Raw genomic sequence first — 26,777 nt, forward strand, 5'->3', positions numbered from 1 at the left:
TTTAATCCAGTTTAACATAATCTTTGGTTTACACAGACAGTTGGTCAGCTCAGTAAAGCTTCCGAGTGAGTTGAGGTTGTATTACTGACTGTTGAAATGCTTCTCGCTGCTTTGTGCACCGTGTGGACGTTTTACCTCTGCGATTCTATGGTTTGATCCAGGAGGAGGTGGAGTTAACACTGAGCTCCTGCTGTAGCAGAGGCCCCTCTGGCTTGAACCAATCATCTCCCAGGGAGGATGTCACACTGCTGGACTCTGAGTTCTCTGCATGTGTATTTTGGAATGTGTGTGTGTGTGTGTGTGTGTGTGTGTGTGTGTATGTGTGTGTCAGGGGAAAAATAATGCGAACAGTGTATAGAGGAGTGTATAGGGTGTTAAAGGTGAAAGGTCAGGGGTTACATTTGAAAACAAAATTAATTATTTTAGTGTTAGCAGGTCATGGTGGCGGGAGGCAAGTTGATAATAGGAAAATGGAGAGGAAAATGAATGAAGATGCAGGGAAAACGTTAGTGAGGACATACAGCAAGCGGGGAAATGAGGATAGGATGAAGGAAAAATGGAAAGCCAGCGGACGAGGAGGGAGAAAAACAACCGAGAGCAGAAATGAGGAAGAACAGAGCGTGGGGAGGAGAGAGAGAAAGAAAGGATGAAGAGTTAATGACTTACAGCATGAAAAGTGAGAAAAATAAATCACACAGTGAGATAGATAGAGTGACAGAGTGAGAGGAGAGAAAGACAGAGCAGAACAATGAAGAAGCCTGATATGATGAGTGAGAACAGAATGGCACTCATCTGATCTGCCTGTTCTGCCAGATCAGATTCAAAATACTGCACATTTACACATGAAGAGTTTCATTTCAAAACAAGACACCCAGAGACAGACTTAGATATTTGTCACATTAAAATGTTGCAAGATAGCTCCAGTAAGGGCAGGATGCTCGTACTTTAAAGAATGAGGTTGGAGATATTTTAGATTTTTATAACTGTCAGCAAATCCCATAAAAAGACACAAACCAACACTGTGTCCTACTAACAGCCTGAAATATCTTCTACCACTGTGCCATAGAGGACAAAAAATGATGAAAAGACACATCAATGAGCCACACAGTGAGGCTGGGACTGTCATTGGGTTTAAGGGTATTTGGTCATAAACCAAAGTATTGGACAAATTCATATTTTGACCAGATGATGGCACCAGAAGAAAAGCGAGGGGGACATGGATGAGACATTTCAATCTTGATCAAAGTGGTGAACAGACCAAATGGCCATCAGGCTGCCATTGCCATCTATAGAGCAATCCATAAATTCATGATGATGTTGTAAGAGTATCACCAGAAAAAGAGGATTGATTTATAATCCAGAGGACAATCTGAAGCAGCCATGTGAGGGTATTTTTCATTTGTGTTTTTTAGTTTGTTTTTTGTTGTTTTGTTTGTTGACCCATCCATCCACCCACCCCTTCCTCTTCCCTACATAACATCATTGCAACGTGTCACATTCATAACAAACAAAAGTCAAAACTCGTGAGGCCAGTAGATGTCCATAAGCACATGTAATGTAAGCCATTTGAGCTAACAACAGATGCCAGTTGTCTCTTGTCTTTATGTGGGATTTGTCGATAATAAAAAAACACAACACAACAAAGTACTGTTTTGAAATGAAACTGTATGTACAAAGTTTAACACAGTGAACTGTATCAGCTGGGATGGACACAGAATAGAGCACATACAGAAGACCAATGCTGTCCTGCATGTAGTGTTGCTGAGTGACTGCTGACCCACCTAAGTAAGGAATCATCTGCAGAATGTGAATACTGCATTATTTGACCACAATTCACAAAAAGGCTATCATGAATACTTCTGTGCTACAGTAGATGAAATCAAGTCACTTCAACATCAGCACAGATGGCAGTGCTGCAGCAGCCTCTGCAGTACCTCTGCAGTACAGATGCAGGATAAATGCATGAAGGGGACTTCTTCTATTACAGCTGTAGCTTGACGGTGTAAATGAGAAGAATCACTGAATTAAATATCAATGGCATTCATTGGACATTGATATGTTATCTGTACCACAGAGCTGTTCATGCTGAACAGTCTGAAGGGAGAGAACCCAACTTCAGATGCTGAGGTGTCACTCAGAATGACAGAGGGGAGCGATGCGGAAATGTAATATGTTTTGTGTTTATGGGCTTTGCTGAGACTTAGTTTTAGCTTCACTTTTATTTTGAAATACAGTTATATTCCTTATGTGGTGTGTGTGCCATTGCATCTACTTTTTACTATATCTGTAAGGGTGTCTGTGTGTTTAACACATTCTATAGGTGCATAAGGGTGGACACAATACCATGAACACCTGCATTTTTATATTATTAGGTGTTCTGCTATTTTGTCCGCCTCCTGTATGTATATGTGTAATTGGATATGTGTGTGCTTGGAACATATAGATCTGACTGTTACGTGTGTTGATATTTGTGCACACCACACACACTGCCAGCACATATCAATCAGGACCATGCATCGAGCGACAGTCCACTGCTGTCACTCAAGTACCGCCCTACCCCCGCTCTTCCTCCTCCTTTCCCCTCAATCCTCCGCCTTCCGCCCTCCACCCTCCTACCTTTCCGAACGTTCCCATCCGTCGTGCGCTGGAACTCCCCGGCACTCAGCAGGAAGCAAGCCCTGTCATGTGGGTAGCGCTCGCGGCTGGTGGTGGAGCCGAGGCCCCCGGTGGCGGGGCTACGCTCATCCCCAAGGACCTGATCGATGGTGGGACAGTCTTCATTGGCCAGGGCCGCCGCATTGGCTGCCGCATCACCGTTCTGCTTGGAGTCTGAGAGGGGGGACAGAGAGATGAGGGGTAGCAGTGGAGGTAAAGAAAAAAGAGTGGTTGAAATGAAAAATAGCAGTATGGAGGAGGCAACAGAAGAGAAGGAGGGAAATGGTAGTAAAGGTAAAGAGGAGAGAAGAGGAGAGGAAAAGAGACACGGAAAGGAAAGGAGATGGGGGAGAGGAGAAGAGACAATGAGAAGAGATGGGAGGGCGGGAGTTTAGAGATTGTGAGGAGGAGGAGAGGTAAAGGAAGAGAAGATTAATGGTTGTGAGACAGCAGGAGGAGCACGGGGGGAAGAACTCATTGAGAGAAAAAGGAACAGTAAGAGCACGAAAGCAATAAAAATGGAAAAGGGAGATAAGACCGGAGGTGGTGAAGAACAACTCAGAGGAGGACAAGGAGAAGGGATATGGAGTTGAGAAAGAGAAGCCGAAAAAAAAGATGAAAGAGAAGTGGCCAGAGAAAAACAATTAGACGGTAAAAATAAAATCAAAGAGCGTAACGAGAGGATGGAGAAATGGGGGGGGGGGGGGGTTGTAAAGGAACATTAGTGCCTTGTGATAGCTATCCTGGTCACATGACCAACACACTGCAGCAGAGCAGGCTGTAGACACACACACACACACACTCACTTGTACTCACACAGTGAATTTAACAGCACTGAATGAGAGAGACTAAACAAAGGAGTAGGAGAAGGAGAGAGAGAAAGAACATATATAGTGCTGCACACACACACACACACACACACACACACACACACAAACATAAACACACAAAAGAGGAGATGACTACAGGGGAAGCAGTGTTTGTAGCTTTCAACACAGCTGTCAAATCTAATCTGATATGATTTACTGCTCAACAGTTACAGATACAGGCCAGAGGGATGGACACACACACACACACACACACAGAGAGAGAGAGAGAGAGAGAGAGAGAGAGGACACAAATGGCCAAGCACAATAAACTAGTAATGAGACTTAGACCCCATTTACATCTGGAATTAAAATGTGATCTGTACCCTCACGTTATCCAGATAAAGAAAAACACGTGTTAATGCAAGGTGTCAATGAGTTGTGATCGGAATGTAATTGGATCTGCCTGACCACATCTAAGGGTAGTCTGGCTCGCATTATGTTCGGATCTTAGGCAGGTGTAAATGCAATCTGTACAACATGCAGGCAACCGTACACAACATAACACTGAGACAGATAGTGGTTTATGGTTAGTTAGTTAGTTAGTTATTCAAATAGTATGCAGTTAGCAGTAATAGTAAAAGCAATATGGGTGGAAAATGAACAATATACAGTACAAAATAACTGTAGAGTGACAGGTAGCGTTGCACTCATCTCTGCAGCTGATCTGCTGTTAACATAGGATATAATTTATCTTGTCACAGAGAACGCCTGTACTGAAATATGCTGGGACAAACTGTCACCTTTTCATACAAAGACAGAAATAATTCATGTTTTACATTTGCTGAATGTACAAGAGGAGGCAAATGATTAAGAGTTCACAAAGTTTAAAAAGTTTCCCCTCACTCACTGATTTGCCTCCACTTCACATTGCAGGTTTTTGGACATTGATCTGATCTCAGTGAGGATGAGGAGAACACATGAAACATAACAGGTGTAAATACAAAGGCAAGATCAAATGGTTATTGGCCAGATAACATGTCTGGATATGGATCGCATTTTAATACCAGGTGTAAATGGGGTCTTTGGGTCAGGTAATACTGGGAAAGAAGGAAGGAATGCATGATAAGCAGCAGTGTGTGTGTGCTTAGTTAAAAGCAAAGTATTTAAGTGTTCTAACACACACTGACTCACACACATTACTTCACATGTTAGTTTGCTGTCAGACACTGTGACTACTCATACTGTAGTTATAAACCTTAAATCCAGTACAGGCACATGCTGCAATTATATATACACACACACACACACACACACACACACACACACACACACACACACACACACACATTTGTGTCCCCTCCCCACAATGCAGATGATGTACATGTCCATTGAAACAGCATTGCAGAGATGAGATGAGAGGGCCTGGATCCATGTTTGGACAGGCGTAGAATACTGTATATCTATATAGATGAAAAATCCAGGATTATCATATCATGTCAGACTTGGTGTTACAGCATCTGGCTCTGAGAGGAAAGAGATGGATTTGTTGAGAGAACGTAATAAGCTTTTTTCAGCTTTCTTGTCCCATCGTAAATTAAAATCTATTTTAGTGTACTCCACTCTAGGAAGAACGAGGACATCAGCAAGTTATTTACAGCTTCAAAACCTCTTAAATACACACTTCTCACATCAGCTCAGTGCTTGAAATCTGACCTCTGGCCATCAGTTAGATGAGAAAGGGAAAGACTTTGACAGTATTATATAATCATTTGTGTTAAGGCCACTCTAGTGATTAACTTTGGAATTTGGAACTCTATAAGTAGTGAAGAAGAACAGATGACACATGCCTGATACGAAAACAAATCCTTTCTCAACCAGGCCAAACCATGTCAAAATCAACCTCCATGCACACACACACAAATTCAGAAAACATATCCCATGACCTTTAGTGCTCAACCACAAGCACATTCCAACACTTGCATCCAAGTCAAAAACTTTTGCAGACTCGCACTATCAAATTCAAGAATTCTGAACGTTGCTGTTCTGGGGTAAGATGTGATATTGATCAAAATTAGATAGATGATTCCTCTGTTTTATTGACACACTTTTCAGGTAGTGTTAGAACAATTAACCAAATGGTGCTTTACTCTGTTTCATATTATTGTGAATTGAATACCTTAAGCTGTAAGGAAAAAAAAACACTTTGAAGATGTCACCTTTGGATCTGATTCTGGGTATTTTTCAATATTTTCACAAATTTAGCTTTTTTCCCTCACATCCACACACTTGGCCCATTAGGCCATTGGCTTGAACACACATACATGATCTAGTTTCTTTTAAATCACTCACCTGCCCTGTTGATCTCAATGATCTCCTCCTGTGCCAGTGGACAGTCTCCAGTACCCATCATACTGCCAGATCCCACCATGCCTGGCCCGAGTACATTGCCCATCAGCCTATGCGGTGAGGCAGTTGCCATGGCCAGGGCGTCTGGCTTGCAGTAGTTGGGGCTGCCTGGCTGTGGTGCCCGGGGGATGTGCTTGTTCCTCTTCTTAGGGAGCTTCTGCTTGGCCATGGCCAGGGAGTAGTACATGCCGAAGTTGTTGACAATGACGGGCACAGGCATGGCAATGGTCAGCACACCGGCCAAGGCGCAGAGGGCACCCACCAACATTCCTGACCATGTCTCAGGGTACATATCCCCGTAGCCCAGCGTGGTCATGGTCACCACAGCCCACCAGAAGCCGATGGGGATGTTCTTAAAGTTGGTATGGGCCGCGGCTGTCGGATCATCTGGGTCGGCACCGATGCGCTCGGCGTAGTAGATCATTGTAGCAAAGATGAGGACGCCCAGCGCCAGGAAGATGATGAGCAGCAGGAACTCATTGGTGCTTGCCCGCAAAGTGTGGCCCAGGACCCGTAAACCCACAAAGTGGCGGGTCAGCTTGAATATACGCAGGATACGGACGAAGCGCACCACACGCAGGAAGCTCAGCACGTCTTTGGCTGTTTTGGAGGAGAGGCCGCTCAGTGCCACCTCCAGGTAAAAGGGCACGATGGCCACAAAGTCTATGATGTTAAGGGCGCTGCGGAAGAACTCTGCCTTGTCAGGGCAGAAGATGACGCGCAGCATCACCTCAATGGTGAACCAAATGACGCAGACCCCCTCCACATATGTCAGCCAGCCATCTGTGACTACCTCATACACAATCTGCAGGGTAAGAAGAAAACAATAAAGGGTTAGTTGATTTTTACCAAGCCTTTACTCATTCATTTATACATTCATTACAAGGTACATGTTCAGAAGCACAAATCCCCAGGACATTTTGTTCTAGCATCTAACTGTCACACGAATTTGTGCTTTATCATCCCTCTTTCTTATCACTTCCTGACAAAAGATAAAGTTTCTTTAGCAATTGCTAAGTTGTATACACATGAGTATACAGAAATTCTGTCCAATAAAAAATATAACTCATATGGAGGCAGTCATAACTACTTTTTAGGCCCCCTCTGTCACAGATAACCTTTAGCACTTCCTCTGTGTCAAGCTAACTAGCTTTAGCAGCAGCAACAATTAAGTTGTTGCCATTCCCAAAATTGAGTGCAGCCCAAAATCCAAGTCCCAATGTTAAACCATGCAAAAAATACCTCTTAAACCCAGTTCATGAGGCCTTTAATACAGGGTTCATAATCCAAGACACTTGTCATGTTATTCATCCTGCACTGCTGTATTAACTACTTAGCTACCTAGACACTTGAATTCCCAGCTAAGGTAAATACTATACCACACTCACCTTGTCCATCACTTGAGTGACTTTCTTACACCCAAAGTGCTTAATTTAATTCAAATCTGCGTCAATCCCCCAATTTTAGACAGAAAATCAGTTTACTAGTTATGAGCAGTACAGTTGTCTGCGAAAACAATTGTGTAATGACCTCTGTGGATCTGGTGGAGCTCTGTGAAGTCTGAAAAAAGGGTTTACCTTGGCTTCAGCTTGGAGGCTGCAGATTTAGGGCCATAGCTTTGTAACTTGCAGGTTGTATCATGGGAAATGTAACATTGAGCACTTTTGGTTTAGTTGACCCATACACTAAAAATCAGACTACCTCGGCCTCTGCTGCTTCATTTATGGATCATTATTTTTTCAATCTGTCTCCTGAATCTCCCAAAAATAATAGAAAAGCAATACTGTATTGCAGGAATGTCCCTTTAACAATCTCATTACCATCTCTAAAACAGTTCACTAAAACTTCTCTGCACCTCCTCATGTGTCGTGTTGCCAACGGTGACGGTCTCCGTCTTGTTGTAGATGGTGTTGAAGGCTTCATGGGTCTCCAGGCAGAAAGTGGAGATGGAGAGGAGGATGAAAAAGAGTGAGCCAAATGCCACATACTGCAGAGAGAGAGAAACAGAGGAGGGGGAAGAGAAGTATTACAATTTGCACATCAAGCATACATCAGCTCTTTTCATTCAAATAAGACAACAGGAAATAGTCACACCAGCACACCAACATTGTTTCTGCCCAACTGAAGTCTTTGTCATCAGCATGGTATTAGTAGTTTTGGTGTTTGTGTGATGGCTGGTGGAGGAGGAGGAGGAGGGGTTTGGGCCATTGCAGTATGTGGACAGCAGTGGTTATACCAACAAGCTTCAGATAGGGGGCGCCAACAACACATTCAGGAGAGTGGAGGAATGCTGTTAATTCAGTGCAAATGTCTTGACTACTCCAATCCCATTGATAACAGCGCAGGCTGATAGAGGGAGGGCGAGGGGAGGGATGGAGAAGGAAGGGAGGGAAGGATGATGGATGGAGAGTGTAAAAATAATGAGGTACACAGGGTATCTGTGTGTATTTGTGTGTGTGTGTGTGTGTGTGTGTGTGTGTGTGTGTGAGAGAGAGAGAGAGAGAGAGAGAGAGTGTTTGTGTGCATCTGAAAGAGAGAAAGAGAAAAAAATAGATACACAGTGTATGTAAAGAGAAAAAAGGAATAATGGATGAATAATGACATGTATGCATTACTGTGAGCACCCTTATGAAAACATACATAGATACTTAAAGAAACGTCTATTGGGTGTGTATGTACATGTGCTGCACACTGGTTGAGCAGTCTTTTTTTCTCTCAGCACAGGATCAGTGATGATCAGTTTGTCTTAAATTACCCATCAGACCACCGCAACATTCACACATACACACTACATTAACTGTGCCACTGGCAAATCATTCATTTATGGTATCCAATGTATTATCAATTGTTTTCTGTGCAATGCTCAGGTGTACATAATGAGATTTCCTTTTCTCTGTATCCCCCTGCCCCCCCCACTATTCCTATTACTATTCCTTGTTCTCCCAATTCTCTCTTGTCCTGTCACGGTTCATTCACACGTACACAATTCTCATGGACTCCTACCATCATGTAAGCTCTTTTTCTAAACCCCTTTCCTTTCGTTTGACCCTGATGTTCATTTTGAGCAATGTCCTGCCTCCCAATCATGCAGATACTGCACTGCCCAGACACAGACCGCATACATTCTTCACTCTGGGTGCACTGGCATATTTGGCATCTTCTGTCCTGAAGCAACAACTGAAACACTGGAAGAAAGAATACCAAATACCTCATGCCTCACATGCCACCTGATGAATGTGAATCCAACAGTCACTGTTTTTTAGCTCTGTTTTTGGTCTTTATCAACTTCTGAGAGAAAATCTGGCTCTTTAACTGTGTTCCACTATGTTCACCAGCTAGATGCTAAACAAGTCTGTCTGCTGTTTGGCCAGAAGAGACTGAAATACTCTACAGTATGTTCTGCTCTAACAGTGCTCTGACGGGAATTGCAGTGAGTTGACAATATCTGTTGGGTTTCAGTTTATATCATTTTATCCATTTTTGTTAAAAGTTAGATTTCACGGGAAATTGAATACTGAACATCTCATAAACAAGTTATAGACCAGGTATTTGAGTTAAAAGGTCCTCAGAAAGACCTCAATCTGGACAGTTTTCTCTCTCTGACTAAAGACATAGTTCCAGTGAAAACTGATGTGTGCACCAAAAATGAAATTACAAACTCAGAGACACATATCTCAATTACGTACATGGATAAAATTCTGCACCAGCAGAGGTAAGTGATCATATGCTTCTTGGTTATATGCGTGGACTGCCCATGTCAATGAATGACATTATTTAAGGTTTGGAAATGGATGTTTATGTTTTATTCATATGTGAATTTGTGAAATGCTTATTGTACAAAAAAACCCCAAAAACATACATACATTGGTGCTGATGCTGAGATCAGGATCACAGGGTCATGAACATTAACAAGATTTGGTTTCCTGTTCATGTCTACAGGAAGTAGAGGTGTAAGGGTGACAGGTGCAGCACACACAGGCTGGTTACACCTGGATGTCTGAGGTAAGTTATGTGTGTCAGATTACACCCCTACTCTCCTCGGCCATGTCAGCTGTGCGCCCTTTTTTCACCTTTGTAAAATCATTGCATCTGTGTTTGTGGTTCACTGGTATCAAGGTCGAAAAGCTTTGCTTCATAAACAAATAACTACATGACTTTGTTCCTCTTCAAGTCAAGATTCCCTCCCAGGGTTTGAATCGGTCCCATTTAGACTTAAGATGTAATAACAGAAGCATCGATTTGAGATCCTTCAGGCGAGGAGCTTCCCAGTCCAAACCAAATCTTCTATCAGGCTCTACTGTACAGGCTTACTGGAAGGGAAAAGATTTATTTGCTGCCGTGCTAAGAGTTAGATGAGGAGATTAGTGTCATTCAAATATTTGTATGTAAACATGAAGGTACAGCCAACTGCTGGGTTGCTTAGCTTAGCATAAAGAATGTCTGAAAACAGACACTTTTAGAGCTCATGTTATATCTTGCTTGTTTAATCTGTAGTATTTCCGGGAATATGTTGTATAGCACATTTTAAACATGTGGCTCAGAGTGCGCTGCATTCAACACTATAATCTATTTAAAATACAATAAAATAGAGTCAGAGCTCAGTTGGTAGGGTGTGCACCCCATGTATTGAGGCTGTCAGTCCCCTGCAGTGACCGCAGGTCCCCTCTCTCTGCCCCCTTTCCTATCGCACCTTCAGCTGTCTCTATCATAAAGGCTAAAAAGGCCCCAAAAAATTTTTTTTAAAAAAGCAAGAATTGTTGGACAATGTACATTAAAATACAGGCAGTTCCACAGTTTATGTCCATGAAAACAAAGGGCTGCCAGTCTGAATTTCTTTGTCTTAACTGTACATTTAATGCTGTTGTGTTTGATGGCCTAAGGCAGCAGCTAGATTGCAGAGGGAGAGACAGTGAACTAAGGAGGTGCTAATCGATTCTAAAAGAGTCAGGAAGCCAGTGTAAAGATGTTCTCTGTGCTCCCATTGACTTCTTTTGAATGAGACTCTGGCAGCTGCAGTATGTGCAAGCTGAAGTTTGCTCAGGTGCAGGATTTGGTTTGACATTTTACCTGTTTTCTTAGCTGTGAAAATGCAGTCACAGTGACACAGTCAGCGTTATTTCTTAAATTTAACTCATGATGTATAAAGACACCCAAGCCTTTGGCTCTGACTGCAACTTTTAAGGACATTCAAACATTCTTAAATTCAACCCTGATTGCTAAGTTGTAAATGAGTATCAGCAGTCTGTTAAACAATGTGGACTGTTTGGGTCATTGGGTGCCACAGTAAAATACAACTGTGTGCCAACTGTATAGCTATGAAATGTCACATGATGTTGGTGAATAATATGGCAAGTGGGGGCATGTATAGTGACAATAGACCAAATAAACTAGACCTTTTGTCATAGCAGGAGAAGCACAGCTGTAATTATTAATATTATTTAGCTGTGGATGGTAACCGCAAACTGATTTTTCAGGGATCCTTCTGGCTTTGGCCCACTTCAGCTTTAAGCCCTATAGTCTGGAGCTACACTATATTGCCAAAAGTATTCACTCACCCATCCAAATAATTGAAATCAGGTGTTTCAATCACTTCCATGGCCACAGCTGTATAAAATTAAGCACCAAGGCACGCAGACTGTTTCTACAAACATTTGTAAAAAAATGGGTTGCTCTCAGGAGCTCAGTGAATTCCAGCATGGTACTGTGATAGGATGCCACCTGTGCAACAAGTACAGTCGTGAAATTTCCTCACTCCTAAATATTTCACAATCAACTGTCAGTGGTATTATAATAAAGTGGAAGCGATTGGGAATGACAGCAACTCAGCAACAAAGTGGTAGGCCACGTAAAATTACGGAGCGGGGTCAGCAGATGCTGAGGCGCATAGTGTGCAGATGTCGCTAACTTTCTGCAGAGTCAATCGCTACAGACCTCCAAACTTCATGTGGCCTTCAGATTAGCTCAACAACACTGCACAGAGAGCTTCATGGAATGGGTTTTCATGGCCGAGCAGTGCAACACAAAGCGTCGGATGCAATGGTGTAAAGCACGGCGCCACTGGACTCTTGAGTAGTGAAGACGTGTTCTCTGAAGTCACGAATCGCGCTTGACCATCTGGTGATCTGATGTACGAGTCTGGGTTTGGCGGTTGCCAGGAGAATGGTACTTGTTTGGCTGCATTGTGCCAAGTGGACAGTTTGGTGGAGGGAGGATTATGGTGTGGGGTTGTTTTTCAGGAGCTGGGCTTGGCCCCTTAGTTCCAGTGAAAGGAACTCTGAATGCTTCAAGATACCAAGAGATTTTGGACAATTCCATAGAGTTCCAGAGAGTTTGGTGTGGATGAACTTGACTGGCCTGCACAGAGTCCTGACCTCAACCCGATCGAACACCTTTGGGATGAAATAGAGCGGAGACTGAGAGCCAGGCCTTCTCGTCCAACATCAGTGTGTGACCTCACAAATGCACTTCTGGAAGAATGGTCAAAATTTCCCATAGACACACTCCTAAACCTTGTGGAAAGCCTTCCCAGAAAGTTGAAGCTGTTATAGCTGCAAAGGGTGGACCGATGTCATATTAACCCCTATGGATTAAGAATGGGATGTCACTCAAATTCAGTCAAGGCAGGTGAGCCAATACTATTGGCAATATAGTGTATATGGTTGTCTTCTGCTGATACACTTTGACCCTGCAACCAACAACAAGTACTGCAGGCATAGACTTATTTTTCAGTTTCCTTTGGAAGTTTTCTGGCAATCTTATCTGTCAGTATGGATTATTGCCACGGTCTATGGTGCATGAGATGGTTCACCAACAGATATCATTCTTCAAAGGCCTGATTGATGAAGAAAAAAACTTCATTCATCCAAATGTTTGCTGACTCCACTAACTTTAGAATTGTCAGCATTTTGAGTTTTAAAAAAGATCTCAAACATCCTCTTTTAAAGGAATACAGCACTATGTAAATGAGGTATGACAACAGTGTATAAAAGCAGGGCAAATTTATGCCCTTTATTTACACTGTAGTCCTTGTTTTTTTTTTTTATTTCGACCACTTCTTTGAAAATTGTATTCTCTTTTTTTAGATATTTTAAAAATATATGTCAGTTTGTACATTTCTGGAAAGCATACAGCTGTCTTTATTTTAATGTTCCTTTAACAAGCTGTCGGGGTTTTTGATCCAACCTGTGCATTTTTATGTTATTGCATATATCTACTGCTTTTTTGTATTTTTTAATTTATATACAGAAAATATAAAGATGAGGCAGCTAATGATGGGTCTTTTTCATCACTAATATCACAGTACACTGCCAACACTGCAACATACTTCATTAGACTTAAGACCTGTCAAACCATGTCAAAACCACTTCCTACACACACACATCTAACAATGTTCAATTGTTCACATCTAACACAGCAACTGTGTTAGGTCAGTGATGAACGTTGACTTTCCGCTGTGTGTGTGTATGTATGTGTGTGTCTACTAACATGCGAAGTGCACACAGTTTGCATTTGTATGTTCCAGTGCATGTATGAAAATACACTCATGTGCCTACATGTGTATGCCTAAAATGTGTAAGTATGCTGTCAAGTACATGTACATTTTTGTGCGTGTGTGCGTGTGTGTGTGTGTGTGTCAGGTCAGTGATGAAGACAGACAGATGAAGTCTTCCTCTAATCCTCAGGGAGCACATCAAGTCCCACAGCTTATTATCATGGTCTAATTTAACACTGCTATCTAGAGCTGCCCTGGATACACACGCGCGCGCGCGCGCGCACACACACGCACGCACGCATGCACGCACGCGCACGCACACACACACACACACACACACACACACATTCTTTTGGGGTGTTGGAGAGTTCTTGAAAGCAAAGACAGAGGGATACACAGCATAAACATACCCTCATTTAATTTTACAACTTGCCTTGGCGAGCTCCTTCCTTAAATGAATGTTGCACCTTTTTAAAAAAAATCTCAATCCATTTTTGATCAGTACCAAAACTGGGTTCATTTTTCATTCAGCCTGAGAGTTATTTTATTTTGGTATTATTTGCAGTTAACTGATGCAGCACAGTTGCCCTGCAGTCCTTCTCATATCATTAAATGTGAATAATATAGCTTCTTCTGGTCTGAGAGGCCATTCTGGATATATAATGGTATATGTCACTTTAAACTGCAGTGTAAATATATATTTGGAGGACGGTTACTTTCTACCAATGGTTTTACACTATTCTTCTGATCTACAGGGGGCAGTCACACAGCAAGAAAACACAGCAATCAAAACAAAAGACAAAACTAGAAGCAAGTGGATGTAAATAATAAGGATTCAAAATTTTAAAAATCAGCTTTGCAGATGTTTTATTAGGATACAATGGACACACAATATGTGTTTTGGTGAGCAGAACTGACTATAAACAGAAACTTGGTTGGCATGTCAAAATTAGCTAAATTAACACTTCATTAGCCTTGTGGAGACATTTCGCTTGGATGGAAGGTCAGAGGAAATCAACATAGTCATTAGGGTTTGTCTGCGGGCGACCATGAATCAAATTGTACAGTAATCAATTCAATAGTTGCAGAGATACATCACTCAGCACCACAGCTGACCAGCAACAGTTCTAGAACCATGCTGCTAGAGGCTAAAAAACACATCTATTTGTTATATTCACGAGCAATTCAGGTGTTTGTGATTCCATTTGAATTTTGTTGGGTATTGCAGAACACTGTAGTTGTGTCATAAATAGCCCCTACACATATTATAAATTGCTATACTTCCATGTACTAACCATTGCCAGAGATGTTAAGAAGCAGACTTTCTGTGACACTTCTGATTTTTTCTGCAATCATTTATTTTGTCTTAACAATTTGTCTAAACATAGCATTAAAACACAGTATTTTCACTGACATACAGTACACTAGTTTTCTATTTGTGTTGTCAGTCTGCATCTTACAGTGGGAAACACCTTCTACGAGCCAAATGCTGCCAAAATGTGTCTGGCTTGTGAGTCTGCCTGCTCTGCCAGACACTTTGGCAAGTAACCAGCAGTCATTTGGCAGAATAGTTGGCTGGTAAAATAACATGATTGTCAGACTGGTTGATATGATAACTTTAGATTGACTGAGGTTTTCCAGTTTCATGATGCTGGTTCATTTTTAATTAGGTTAAATCACCACCACCATGCTAACCTGTGCTACACAGTTAACTTGAGAGGATTAGATCAAAACCTGCCACCAACTCAAATACTGACCAATGAGCTTACTGGAAAATGTCATCACTACTCCTAAGTAAGAAATAAAGAGCAGCAGGAATGTTTTTATAGATCAGGAGAATCGTGATGCTTTATTTGAAAATTATGGGAGAGGCAGAATCACTTTGCACAATCATTTGTTCACTCTGGGTTTTTCATTTTTGATACTAGTTATGGTCAGTGTCACAGGGATTCCCGGTGCCCTATAGTAATACCGCCAAACATTACATGGACTTACTGCCGTGTCTTACCATTGGCTTGTTTAACATTCCTGCCGGCATTGAGGACATAAAGTCAGCATTATGTACGGTACTTTTCATTGTCAGTGGTAAGGTCAAATCGCCTTTGAGTAATTGACAGGAAAAGATAATCCAGGGTTACTATTTGTAGTATGAGCTCATTGATATCAGCCACACTTTCACTCTCCTACAGCCCCATTTGACCTGGTTTAAGTTTACTGATTAAGTGAATTAATGCTAATCCAACATTTCCTGCTGCTGCTTCATGTTAAAAGCATTCAGCCGGTGAAACTGAGGATGGCTTTTATTGTGAAGCAATCACAGGGAAAGCATTGTATTTGTCGATAATGGTCGTGATCATTATCAATACATTATTAAATAAAAAATAATTTGTTGCACTATAAACAGATACACCAGCTGTTCTTCTGTTGTATTTCTGACAAAGTAGTTGCTCACAGCATAATATTAAGCAGCACTTGCTGTTACTGTGGACTGAAATCGCTTTCACATCTTCAACCTCCAATTATTAGTTATTTATAATGCTAATTGAGCTTTTAAAATGTATATATGTTACCAATTTTAGGCTACATGAAAACAGTACAATACAGAATGCATTCCCTTGTAATTGATGTTTAAGCAACAAGCACTGTACATAACAACTGTAAGTAGATTAAACTTTCACATACTTTACACAACTTAACACAACCCACTATAAAAAAAAAAAATGCATAAAAAAACACTCAACATTCCATATGTTGAGTGTTTATTTAAACTATAAGACACAAGCAACACTAAAGGTGATCCTGTTCTTTTTCTTCTCCTCTACTTTCCTTCATACGTCCCTGCCTCTTCCTCTTCATCACATTCCCTTGCTCGTGCCAGTCATACAGAATGACCTAAATCTCTTTCCTTACCTCCTCCCTTGGACAATCTCCTCTCTTTCTTTAGCTTTCTCTCTTTATCTTCTTCATCACTGACTACCTTTTCTCCCTCCTGTCACTGCTATTTTCTCCTCTATTTCTGTCACTCTTTTTATACCTTTCTCCTTCATTTGTGTTCTTCCCTTTCTGTCATCTCTTGGTATCGTTAGATCTCTCCTTATTCAGCTCTTGCTTTTGTTCCCTTCTTAATACTTTTCTTTCTTTCTTTCTTTCTTACTTACTTTCTTTCTTTCTTTCAGTAATCAAAAGTGGTCGCTAGTTGTGACAAACCCAGACAAGTATTACCCAGTGGTTGCCCCTCAACTATCTTTTTAACCACCTTCAGCTGTTCATATGGTTGTGCATCTCACAACAATTTCTACCTTCACAAGGCAGCTATTTTCAGCCAAAAAAGAAAAAAGAAAGAGCAGTGTCGCACAAAACACCAGACAGAAAAAGTTGCTTGAACTTGACAGAACAGACACATGATTCACAATGAATGCTAACACTGGTGGCTGCTAACACATTAGTCGAAACAATTTTATCCGGTAATAATATGCCTGAGATATGTGATTTTGCTTGTTGTGGAGTTCCTCTGCCCCATGGCAAAAATCACTATTGCAGCTTCAGCACAGCACATATTAACGTTCTATAAAAAAAAAACCTGACAAGCACAAAACAGCAGACACACAAAGTCATGGACTGTCTGGTGAAAAAGGTCGAACAGCTCACTGCCAAAGAGACAGATATTTTTTTCAGAAGTTGGTAGAAACGTGTGAATTTTGCACTTATATTCATCAGCAGAACAAAATCATGACTTAAAATTATTGCTAATGTTTCTCTGCCTGTAAGCTCAATGTGTAAATAGACAATTAATTGCAAGCACACTCATCAAAGCCAAACAGCAGACAAACACGGTTTGTAGTGAGATGGTAAAGAAACATTTAGCTAAAGAGCCAAATATATGTTTTCAGGGGTTGGTGGAGACCAAGCCAAAGCTAAGCTAAAAAATATGAATACTGGACTTAAATTTGACAGGGGGACAGAAAGTAAAGTAATGTTTCTCTGTATCTACTATATATTTAAATAAGCATTTGGCAACACGATAGCTATAGCAGTTGCATGTCAATTAATACAGCTTTAATACTCATATATTCTGCTGATGTTGATGCTATTAGCTGGAGTCTACAAATAAGAGCAAACACTGACCAAAAATATAAGCCTGTTAAAAGCATTTAAGTGGTCTTACGCAGCTTTGCTTGTGTTAGCATATCGGAAGGAATAACACTAAAACATCTTCCGTTGAGTCAGAAAATGCTCATTACCTAAGTACTTGGCTAATAATGTCAATACCTAGGAGGGGAGCAATGGGGGGGGGGGTGAAGACAAACTGCAAAAAGCAAGAGTGCAAGTCAGCAAGGGAAAGAGATGTAAAGAAAGAAAGGGATGATGGAGGAAACGAGAGAAGATAAGACAACTGCAAGAAGGGGATGAAGCAAGAAAAAAGTGCTCTCAGCTTGGGACGGAGGATCAAAAGCTTCTAATTAGAGTCATTTAGCTTGGCCAGGCTCGAGATTGGTGCCCAAACTCATCACACTGATCCCACACTGACCTATATGTCAGTGGAGAGAGGGAGAGAAGGAAAGGAGGAGGAAAAATTACTAACAAAGCTGCAGAAAGAGAGAGCTGTGGTACACTAATTGTGAAAAAAAAAAAAAAAAAAGTAAGGATATACTGGGAGGCAACCTACCACGAGTGGAAGCAACACAGTCCACATGGATCATTCACATGGGACACACAAGCTCATGTAGGACTACTATTTATTACTATTTATTTACTATTTATATACTAATTCAGGTTGCCAAAAACATTTTCAAAGAAAACACAACTACTGCCTGTACCATGTCAAATGGGAAAGCTTTTTTCCAGTGAAGCAAGTGCACCCTTGATGTACCACATGGAATTCAGTGGTAGGTGGGCGTACAAAGTGCATGACTTTGACACTAGAGAATGATTTTCATGTCCCTTCGTAATCAAAGGGCTGTGGTTTGTGTTCGGGAAAGAGCTAAGTTTTACTGAAATCTCAAGCAAACTTGTTACGCCTTTAAGTAACACCTGGTGGCACACAGGCATACTATATATCCCATATTATTGGAAAATATGCTCTATGCTCTATGTATGGCCAATGACTTGCAGCAGAAGGTAGGACATTATTGCAACATTTAACCAAAGCCCCCATTTTTCTCAAACCCTAACCCAGTGTGTTAGAATTAAGTTGGCAATGTAAGTTTGCTGGATAGATATTTTCTTGAAGACATGATTACAAAAGATATAGAAGTAGTCCCCAAATCAGGACACAAAATGCAACATTTACACTGTTTCAGACAAGATCATTAAAATTCGGGGACTGTCCATCCCAGAAATGTGACATCAGCATCAGTCGTTTTCAGCAAAAGCCTAAAGATGATGTATGCTTACATTCAAGTCACAAAGCCCTCTAGCAGCTGAGGAAAAGGTGACTCTTGGCCATTTGGGGACAAAAGAGAAAATGCCAAGTGTTTAGTATTGTAACCATGACCACGAAGATCCCCTTAACTGCACAAAGTAATCATTTTAAACAAACCCATGATCTTGCCCAAACCTTAACGAATGATTTTTGTGCATAAACCTAACCAAACTTGATCATTTTTATTTTTGCACCAGAAATCTATGCAGATTTGGAAGGCACAGACAAATGATGTCATCCTGCTGAAAGGCCATCAGATCAGAAAACTCCTCTGTGCGTTCTGCTGGATGGCAGTTAGAAGTTATGCGTCATGTCGTTTTATTTGGAGGACTTGAAAACAAGAAAAAGCTTACATCAACATAACACAGGGTGAAAATACAAGTACATTTAATTTTTTTTTCCAACCCTAAATGTAGACACATGGCATAGGTTTACCCACTCACACCATAGTTTGAAATGAAAAACTGCAGCCAAATGATTATACAAACTGATACTTCATTAATTACATCACATTTTCTCTCTTGTAGCAGTGACGCAGCATTTGGGATGTCCTCTCTAACACTGCAGAAAAGACACACACATACATATACACACACACACACACACACACACACAAACACACACCCGTGTAGAGGTGACTTCACTACAAATAGCCTGGCTGAAGATTTGCATACTGTTTGCTCCCCAGGAGGAGAATACAGCAGTATGTTGGCTGGGATGCCTCTGCACACATGCACACGCACGCACACACAAACACACACACACACGCGCGCACACACTTGAAGTGTGACTTCTGCCAAGTCAGTAAGAATCTAACTGGACAGGCTGTGTGAATAGGTGTGTGTATGTGAGGGAGTGAGAGATGAAAGCAAGGCATAGCAGCAGAGGTTCAGGTGAGAGACAGCCTGTATGTGGTCTTGTAGCTGTGTGTTTCAGACAGTAGGAAGTGGTGCAGTGCATTAGTTCTCAGTGTGCTAGAGAAGCTGGGATGTCTCAGCATACCTCTCTCTGTGGTTTTCCCACTACTCTTCCCTTCTTGTTCCACTTCATTTTCCTTGTTTAAACTCATTTATCTCTTGCTCTTTATCTAGTCGTCTGTCTGGCTGCCTTCATCCACACTGCACTTCATGGTTTTCTGATTCCCTCAACCTGTTTGCTGTCTCATTTCTCTGTCTCACCTTCTCTCCCTGTTCCTGACAAATGATGAAATGGAGGAGCCGTCAAAGATCAACTTTAACGCAATCAAGCAAAGAAGTCTGGCAACTTTGTATTGGATAGTATTAAACCAAAAGAAGTGGCCTTTTTAGGTCTCAGGTTTTAGTCAACCCATAGCCAGGGTAGGGTATGAACTACTCCCTCAAGCTTGGATTTTCATTCTTTACTCAACTACTTCCATCATTACTCTTGTGTAAAACTGAGAGCAACACCATTAGTGCTTTCAAGAAGAGACTGTCCCCAAGTGTGAAAGCACAAAGACTTGCAAAAGAGACGGAGTTCTTGGAGAGAGATCAGGGAGGCAGGTGGCTGCAGCCAGGAAGAGGCTATGACTGCAGGCTTTTCACCTCGCTTTCAGTGTGGCCACTGGGGACATTGTGTAACACTTTTTCTTTTAGAAGTGGTTGAACAACAAATCATGCACACTCACTCACTTGAAGCACACTGAGAAGGGCTGCGACTGACAATTCTTTTCGTCATTGATACATTGATTATTTTCTTGATTAATCAATTAAACATTTCACAGTAAATGTCACAAAAGAATGAAAAATGTACATCACACTTTCCTCAAGGCCAAGTTGACATCTTGAAATTCACTTCATTCAACAGCACACTGAAGCGCTAAAACCAGAATTTGTTTGTTGTTTGTTTTTGTCATTTTTGCAAATGTCCTGAGCAATTAATCAGTTATAATACTTGTTCATTTTCCTGTTGAGTGTCAAATCGATTAGGTGGCTAATTATTTCATCACTTCCCTGAAGCAGAGACAGACAACAAAGCAAAGCTGCTAACTGTCCCCAGACCCTTGTTCCTCAGATGCCCAGAAGGCTGAAAATTTGTTGTCTGCCCATTGTTTTGTGGTAATTTGATTTATTGCAAATTTGTTCTGGAACATGCACAAGTAAAGCATTTCATTGAATCGTAGTAATAGTAGTGGTAGCAGTAGTGTTTTGTATTTTCTAATCCGGTCTTACTCATCCATTTCATTGGTTAAGGGTATTGAGTCACTTCTGTACAGTAGATAGGCTTTACATGAACTAATTTAACTTCCAAGCACACACACACGCACCACATTGCATTTGGCCCACCTTACCTTTTCTCTCCTTCCTTTAGTGCCCTCTCTTCCTTCCCTTCTTCCCTCTCTCCCTTCCTCCCTCCTCAGAGATATGGACAGAGCGGTCTACTATAGCCAACCAGCCTTAGCCTTGCATAAACCTCCCAAAGCACTCTGATAGTAATTGCTGTCCGGCCTTCACCAGACATATGCGTAAGCAAAGCTGGACTGCACTGAATCAGCAAGGGGGGGGGGGGGTGGCGGTGGACAGAAGAGGATCGATGGGACTCTTTTGGATGAAAAATAAAAAGAGCCTTGATGTCTTTTCATTATAAATCGATTGATTAAATCCCATCAATCACAACGCATCTCCATAAGTCATAAATACAGCTGGTCAGGTGGAGTTTGGATCTTGTTTCCCCTGCGCTGCAGCATTCTCAAGTGGTGTATGCTAAAAGCATAACCAGCTAACAACAGAGCTCATTTAGGGGGGGAAAAAAGCTATTTTCGTGGCTAATTTAATCTGCTATGCAAGGCAGTATGTGCTTGAAAAGATTGGACAGAGGGAGAGGGAGCAAGACCAGTGGAGGGAGAGCAGACAAGTTACAAGCTAATGTAATGCCTGGAGCCACCCACTGCGCTATAATGACACGGACCAACGGGTACCCAAGGTAGAACATTGAGACTGGAAGTTAGGAGGAGGAGGAGAGGTGCTGTCACAAAGCGACGGGGCTCTGGCACCGAGAGAGCCACCCATCCGTACACTGGCAACAGTACTAAAACAGCCCTGAGCCACACTGCAAAACCTGCTGCGTCGAAGTGTGTGTGCATCTAGACTGATCCACTTGGTTGGTTTAATAAGCCAAAAAGGGCTGTGTTAGAGATTTTAAGTGTATGACGGACAAAAGGGACATTTTGAGAACAGCTATCAAGAGAAGATGAAGTACTAATCAAAAAGCTCAAACTAATAGAATGATTTTAAAAAGCAGGAAACTCCAGAGAGAGATGTAAAACACAACCAGTATGTGAATGGCTCTCTTCCTCCTTCCTCTCCTGTTCTGCTGTAGCGCTGCTGCAGGCCGCAGATTGCTGCAGTGCTTCACTCGGTGCAGAGTTAGCTCCAATACACTAAGTAGGAAGGACGGAGCTCTGCCAAATAGTGCCCCAGGCTGCCAAGGCTCAGAGTGAGGGCCAAAAGTAGCTTCTGCCAGGAAGTACTGCACATACCTGTGGGATAGAACAGGCCAGTAGGGGACGTTGTCTGACACTTCCTGCTACTGAGGTGGCAATTAAGACCCCCACCCCAACAACACCACCACAGTTCATAAAAAGAGCTTGACCACCATGACAGCCAGTGATGTTTCACAAAAAAAAAAAAAAGACCGTTTTTGATGATCAGTTGAGGCATCCTTTAATCTTTTACTGCATCACTAAATATTAGTAGCAAAGCCAAAGGCCATATATTGATGGAGCTCAAAACAAGCTTAAAACTCACCATTAAAGCGCCCCTGAACAGGACAGCAAACAACTTCCTGCTCACAACAAGCTGCAGTGGATTGGAGCTTTAGCTAAAGGCCTAAAAGCAAATATTGTGGGGGTTCAGGGTTTTTGCTATTGTTTTTTTGAGTTTCTGGTGTCTCACTGTCTCTTTATTTTGTGCAGGTTTGGAGGTGTGGCAGACAGGTGTGTTCAGCGGCAGGCAGCACAGCTGATTGACATCCTGCAATTATCTCCATCAGTTTTTAAGCTCTGCATTTCTTGCTTCTGGTGGTCAGATTGTGTTGGTATCCTGAATTCAGCTTGTGATCTCTATACACTGTGTCATCATTCCTGATGAGGTTTGCACTGCCAGGCAGTTGCTGCTTATTTCTGTGACTGTTAATATACTAGTATTCCTGCCTGCCTCCTTGGTTTTTGTACTATTTTGGTATTTGGGACTCTCTTAGTTATCTTGTGCTTTTGTGTTTAATCTCCTGTGGGAGAGATTTTGGTTATTTGTTTCGTTGTTACTTAATAAAACTGTTAAACGGCTTACCTGTGTTTTGTCCTCTGTGCCTTGGCATTTGAGTCATTTTGTTAAAGTGGTCTTCAGACCGGACAAATATTAAATGAGCACAGCTGACTTTCTATCAACATCACATCATCTTGAATCTACACAAGCATGTGTGAATTTACGATAGAATATTTCAGCCATAAGGTCATGAGACTTTCTCTCATGATACAAAAAACACTTTTTCAGCTTAAATCTGTATTTTTATGTATTCATTTATTTATGTTTCACTTGGGAGCAGTGAAATTGACCATTAACACATTGTCATAGTATCACCTTAGAAATGTGTTGTTATGGTGAATGCATAACAAGCAGCTAACTATGTGTGTCTGCTGTTTGGTGCTGGGCAGGTGTACAGTGTGTTCATCAGAGTTTTTTTTCACTGAACAGCTGTCTGCTGCTGCTGGAAACAAGGTGGATGAGAGTGCTGAGCCTGAACCAGAACAGTAAAGGCAACACAATGAGCTGAATGACACTAAAACACTCTGCATGGTTGAGGGGAACTGCAAAGGATTTTACCACTGAGTGACACCTTTCACATTTCACATAGTCGTTTGACCCATTGTTCACATTAAAATATGTCTTAGTGTAACTTTAAAGAATATGGCTGTTATTATTCTGTACTTTTCATATTCTCTCCAAATCCAGTAAAAAGACCCAAAACGGACAATGTGTCCATCCATCACTCAGTACTTTCTGAGTTCCCTGATCTTGGTTCCTACTGAAGATGGACATCTTAAACAACTGTCATGAACACATGGAGACTACAAGTCTACACCTCTGTGAGTCACTTAGGCACAGTCAGAGTTGCTTTGAGCTAAATGCTAACATCAGCATGCTAACATTCTCACACTGACAATGCTACCATGTTGATGTTAAACAAACATACCTGACATTTGCTGACCAGGCTGGAATATGAAGTACAGCTGCAGCTGATGGGAATGTCAATAATTTGCAGGTATTTGGTCATAAACCAAAGTGTTGGATAACGTGAAATTTTGATGTGATGATGCAGTTAAATTAAAAGTTGAGGAGAAACCAAAGTTATTCCAAGTCATCCTGAAAAGAACATGTCTCAACCAAAGTGGCGCACTGCCCATCCCTAAAGCCACACTGCTAGCGTAGCTAAATAGGCTTATTACTGTCATATTAATCTACATTTGCTGCTCTAGTGAGTATTTCCAGCAGCTGAACGGTGTACTGTATGTGGGGTTGAGCCAAAATAAACTGAAGCGAGTGTCTTCATGGTAATGAAAGAATGTGTCACCCAGTGCAACACTGTGACTCATTTATGTGTTTTTGGACAACAATGGAGCTCTATGGCACAGAGGAATAAGATATACCAGTCTTTGGATACACAATACACGTTAGGAGGATACACTCATTGTTGCTTTGGATCTACAGATGGGATTTGATGATAAGAAAAATGTACAATATCGCGGTCTTTAAGTATATATTTGACATGAAGACGTTACCGCAGTGGAAATGTCTATAAAGGTCAAGCTTGAGTACATCTTGAGCTAATATTTGGAATTGCTCCATATAAATATGTATTCAAGAACTCTATGTTGCAACTTTCATATTCAGTTGTCCTAGATTTTAAGAGTGAATCATCCATAGTAATACTGGACAGATTAAGGATAGCTACATGAAAGAGGACTTCACTGGCTGAAACCTCCAACTGTACACTGTAATGATTGACAGCTTGGCCCCGCCTGCCTGCCCCATATTGATGTTTTAACTGGCCGGTTAGATGAGGTCATCAACTGAGAAGAGCACTCCACTAAGGTCATATATTGATCTCCCATCTTTCCATGTGTGTTTGTGTGTGCTGGTGTATTGGTGTGGGCGTTCTTAGCTTGTGAAAAACAGAAGCAGTCAAATTACCAATAGGGCGGTGACATAAGTGAGATCCCTGCAGATTTGAGTACAAATACACAGTATTTGTATGTGTATATGTGGGTGTGTGTGACTGAGAGTGAAATGATTGCAAGAGCAAGACTAAAAGTGAAGAAGTCTGACTTCTGGGGATGTAGCTCGACCATCAACCTACTGACCCACACACACACCCACACACACACACACACACACACACACACACACACACACACACAAATAAATGTATGCAGATAATGCATTCCCTTGCCCCTAACTCTAACCTTAACTACTGCAGCTAAATGCATAACCCCAACCATCACCGCTAACCCTAACCTAAACCAACTCTAACCTTAACCTTAACCTTAACAAATTGTTAACCCTCAAACAGCCCTTTGAAGGTGTGAAAATGTCCTCACAAAGCAGGAATGTCTCACAAGGCTGGTTTATGCTGGTTTGGAATTAGTCAACACAAAGAGCAATACAAGCAGACACACACACACACACACACACACACAGAATACTGCAGAGGCCCACAGACCAAGCCAAATGGAGTGACGGATGGGTAGCGGACTCAACTATCCAGCAAACTGGGACTGTCCTCACTCTAAATGTGACAGCCCTGGCTGCATGTTGACAAGGGCCTCTTGTTGTCCTTCAAATAATGACCGCTGTTCTCAGAAACAGTGGAGTAAGAAGCACCGCAAAGGAGTAACCCCACACAAAGTGTCTGATTTTGACACCCAAGCTGTTCACATCCTGCTCCCTGCCAATATTAAACATTGATTTCTTTGCACCATTTGCACAGTCTTCACCTATGGTAGTTATTCTTTTCCATGACTACAGTCTTTACCTAACCTTACTATAATGGCCTGACCTGGCAGATGGGAGAGTCTCACGTGGACAGCTTCTACAACGTCATCAGGTCATCACTGCATGAATAAAATATCTGCATATTCCCGATAACATGAACATATATCTACTGTTTACCTTGCAATCTTCACGTAAGATATGATATCAAGAATTTATTTATAATGCTTTAAGAATTTTTGTCATGGTTACTTGTTACAATTTTGGAAGTCACCAACAAACAATGATGTCCTAGCAATAAGGCCGCCTTATCAGAAAAATGCTCACATGGATCGTTTCAGAGAGCAATGTGAAATGGGCAGTGTGGTCATTTCAGTTCAGTCAAGAACTTGAATTATTGAGAATGATATATAAGAAATTGATGACTACATTGGCTGCACAGCATTTTTACCTATTCACAGATTTTAGCTACTCAGAGATGTGGTATTGATGCACGTCAGCTAATGCATATTATAAAACTGCAGTACTGAAATGAGTAAAAAAAAAAATGCCTTTACTTTATTTAGAAATACTATTACTATTATACAGTCTTTCATCTTCATCTGATTTTTTAAGCTCAATGTCAAAAATGGCATCAGCCCCAAAATCCAGTGTCAGTTGGGCTCTAGCTCCAGATGTCACCACACCGAGTCATTTAATAAGGTGGCTGAAAACAGACTGAAAAGCAGAAGTGGCGAACAAAATTGCAACCAAATTTCAACAAGTGTCGTGGGTTTTTTTTGTTTTTTGGTGACAAATTAGGTGCATCTATATATCAAATCTTTGTTACTGTCATACAAACTAAAGATGACTAAATAGTGATGACTGTCTCGTCATGCTGTCCTACACGTATGATTCTGTCATTGCCATTTGCAGATTCTTCCGTTCCAACAGGACAGTTTAGGAAGGTGAGTTTTTCAGAGGTTAAAAGTTTTCTTCCGCACAGCACC

General features: G+C 41.4%; 1 protein-coding gene across 6 annotated transcripts in view; it reads right to left on the reverse strand.

The window, feature by feature from the left end:
* Positions 1 to 26,777, reverse strand: part of LOC143334073 (voltage-gated potassium channel KCNC1-like) — an 87,946-nt gene that overhangs the window by 43,803 nt on the left and 17,366 nt on the right. For all 6 annotated transcript variants that reach the window (XM_076752596.1, XM_076752599.1, XM_076752598.1 and 3 more), the window contains exons 2-4: positions 7,726 to 7,857; positions 5,814 to 6,675; positions 2,617 to 2,829 (exon numbers count right to left, since the gene is read on the reverse strand). In XM_076752596.1, the coding sequence (XP_076608711.1) occupies positions 2,617 to 2,829; positions 5,814 to 6,675; positions 7,726 to 7,857 (1,207 nt within the window). The remainder of the gene's footprint in view (positions 1 to 2,616; positions 2,830 to 5,813; positions 6,676 to 7,725; positions 7,858 to 26,777) is intronic.

Source organism: Chaetodon auriga, chromosome 16 (genome assembly GCF_051107435.1).
Source record: "Chaetodon auriga isolate fChaAug3 chromosome 16, fChaAug3.hap1, whole genome shotgun sequence".
NCBI classification, from domain to species: domain Eukaryota; kingdom Metazoa; phylum Chordata; class Actinopteri; order Chaetodontiformes; family Chaetodontidae; genus Chaetodon; species Chaetodon auriga.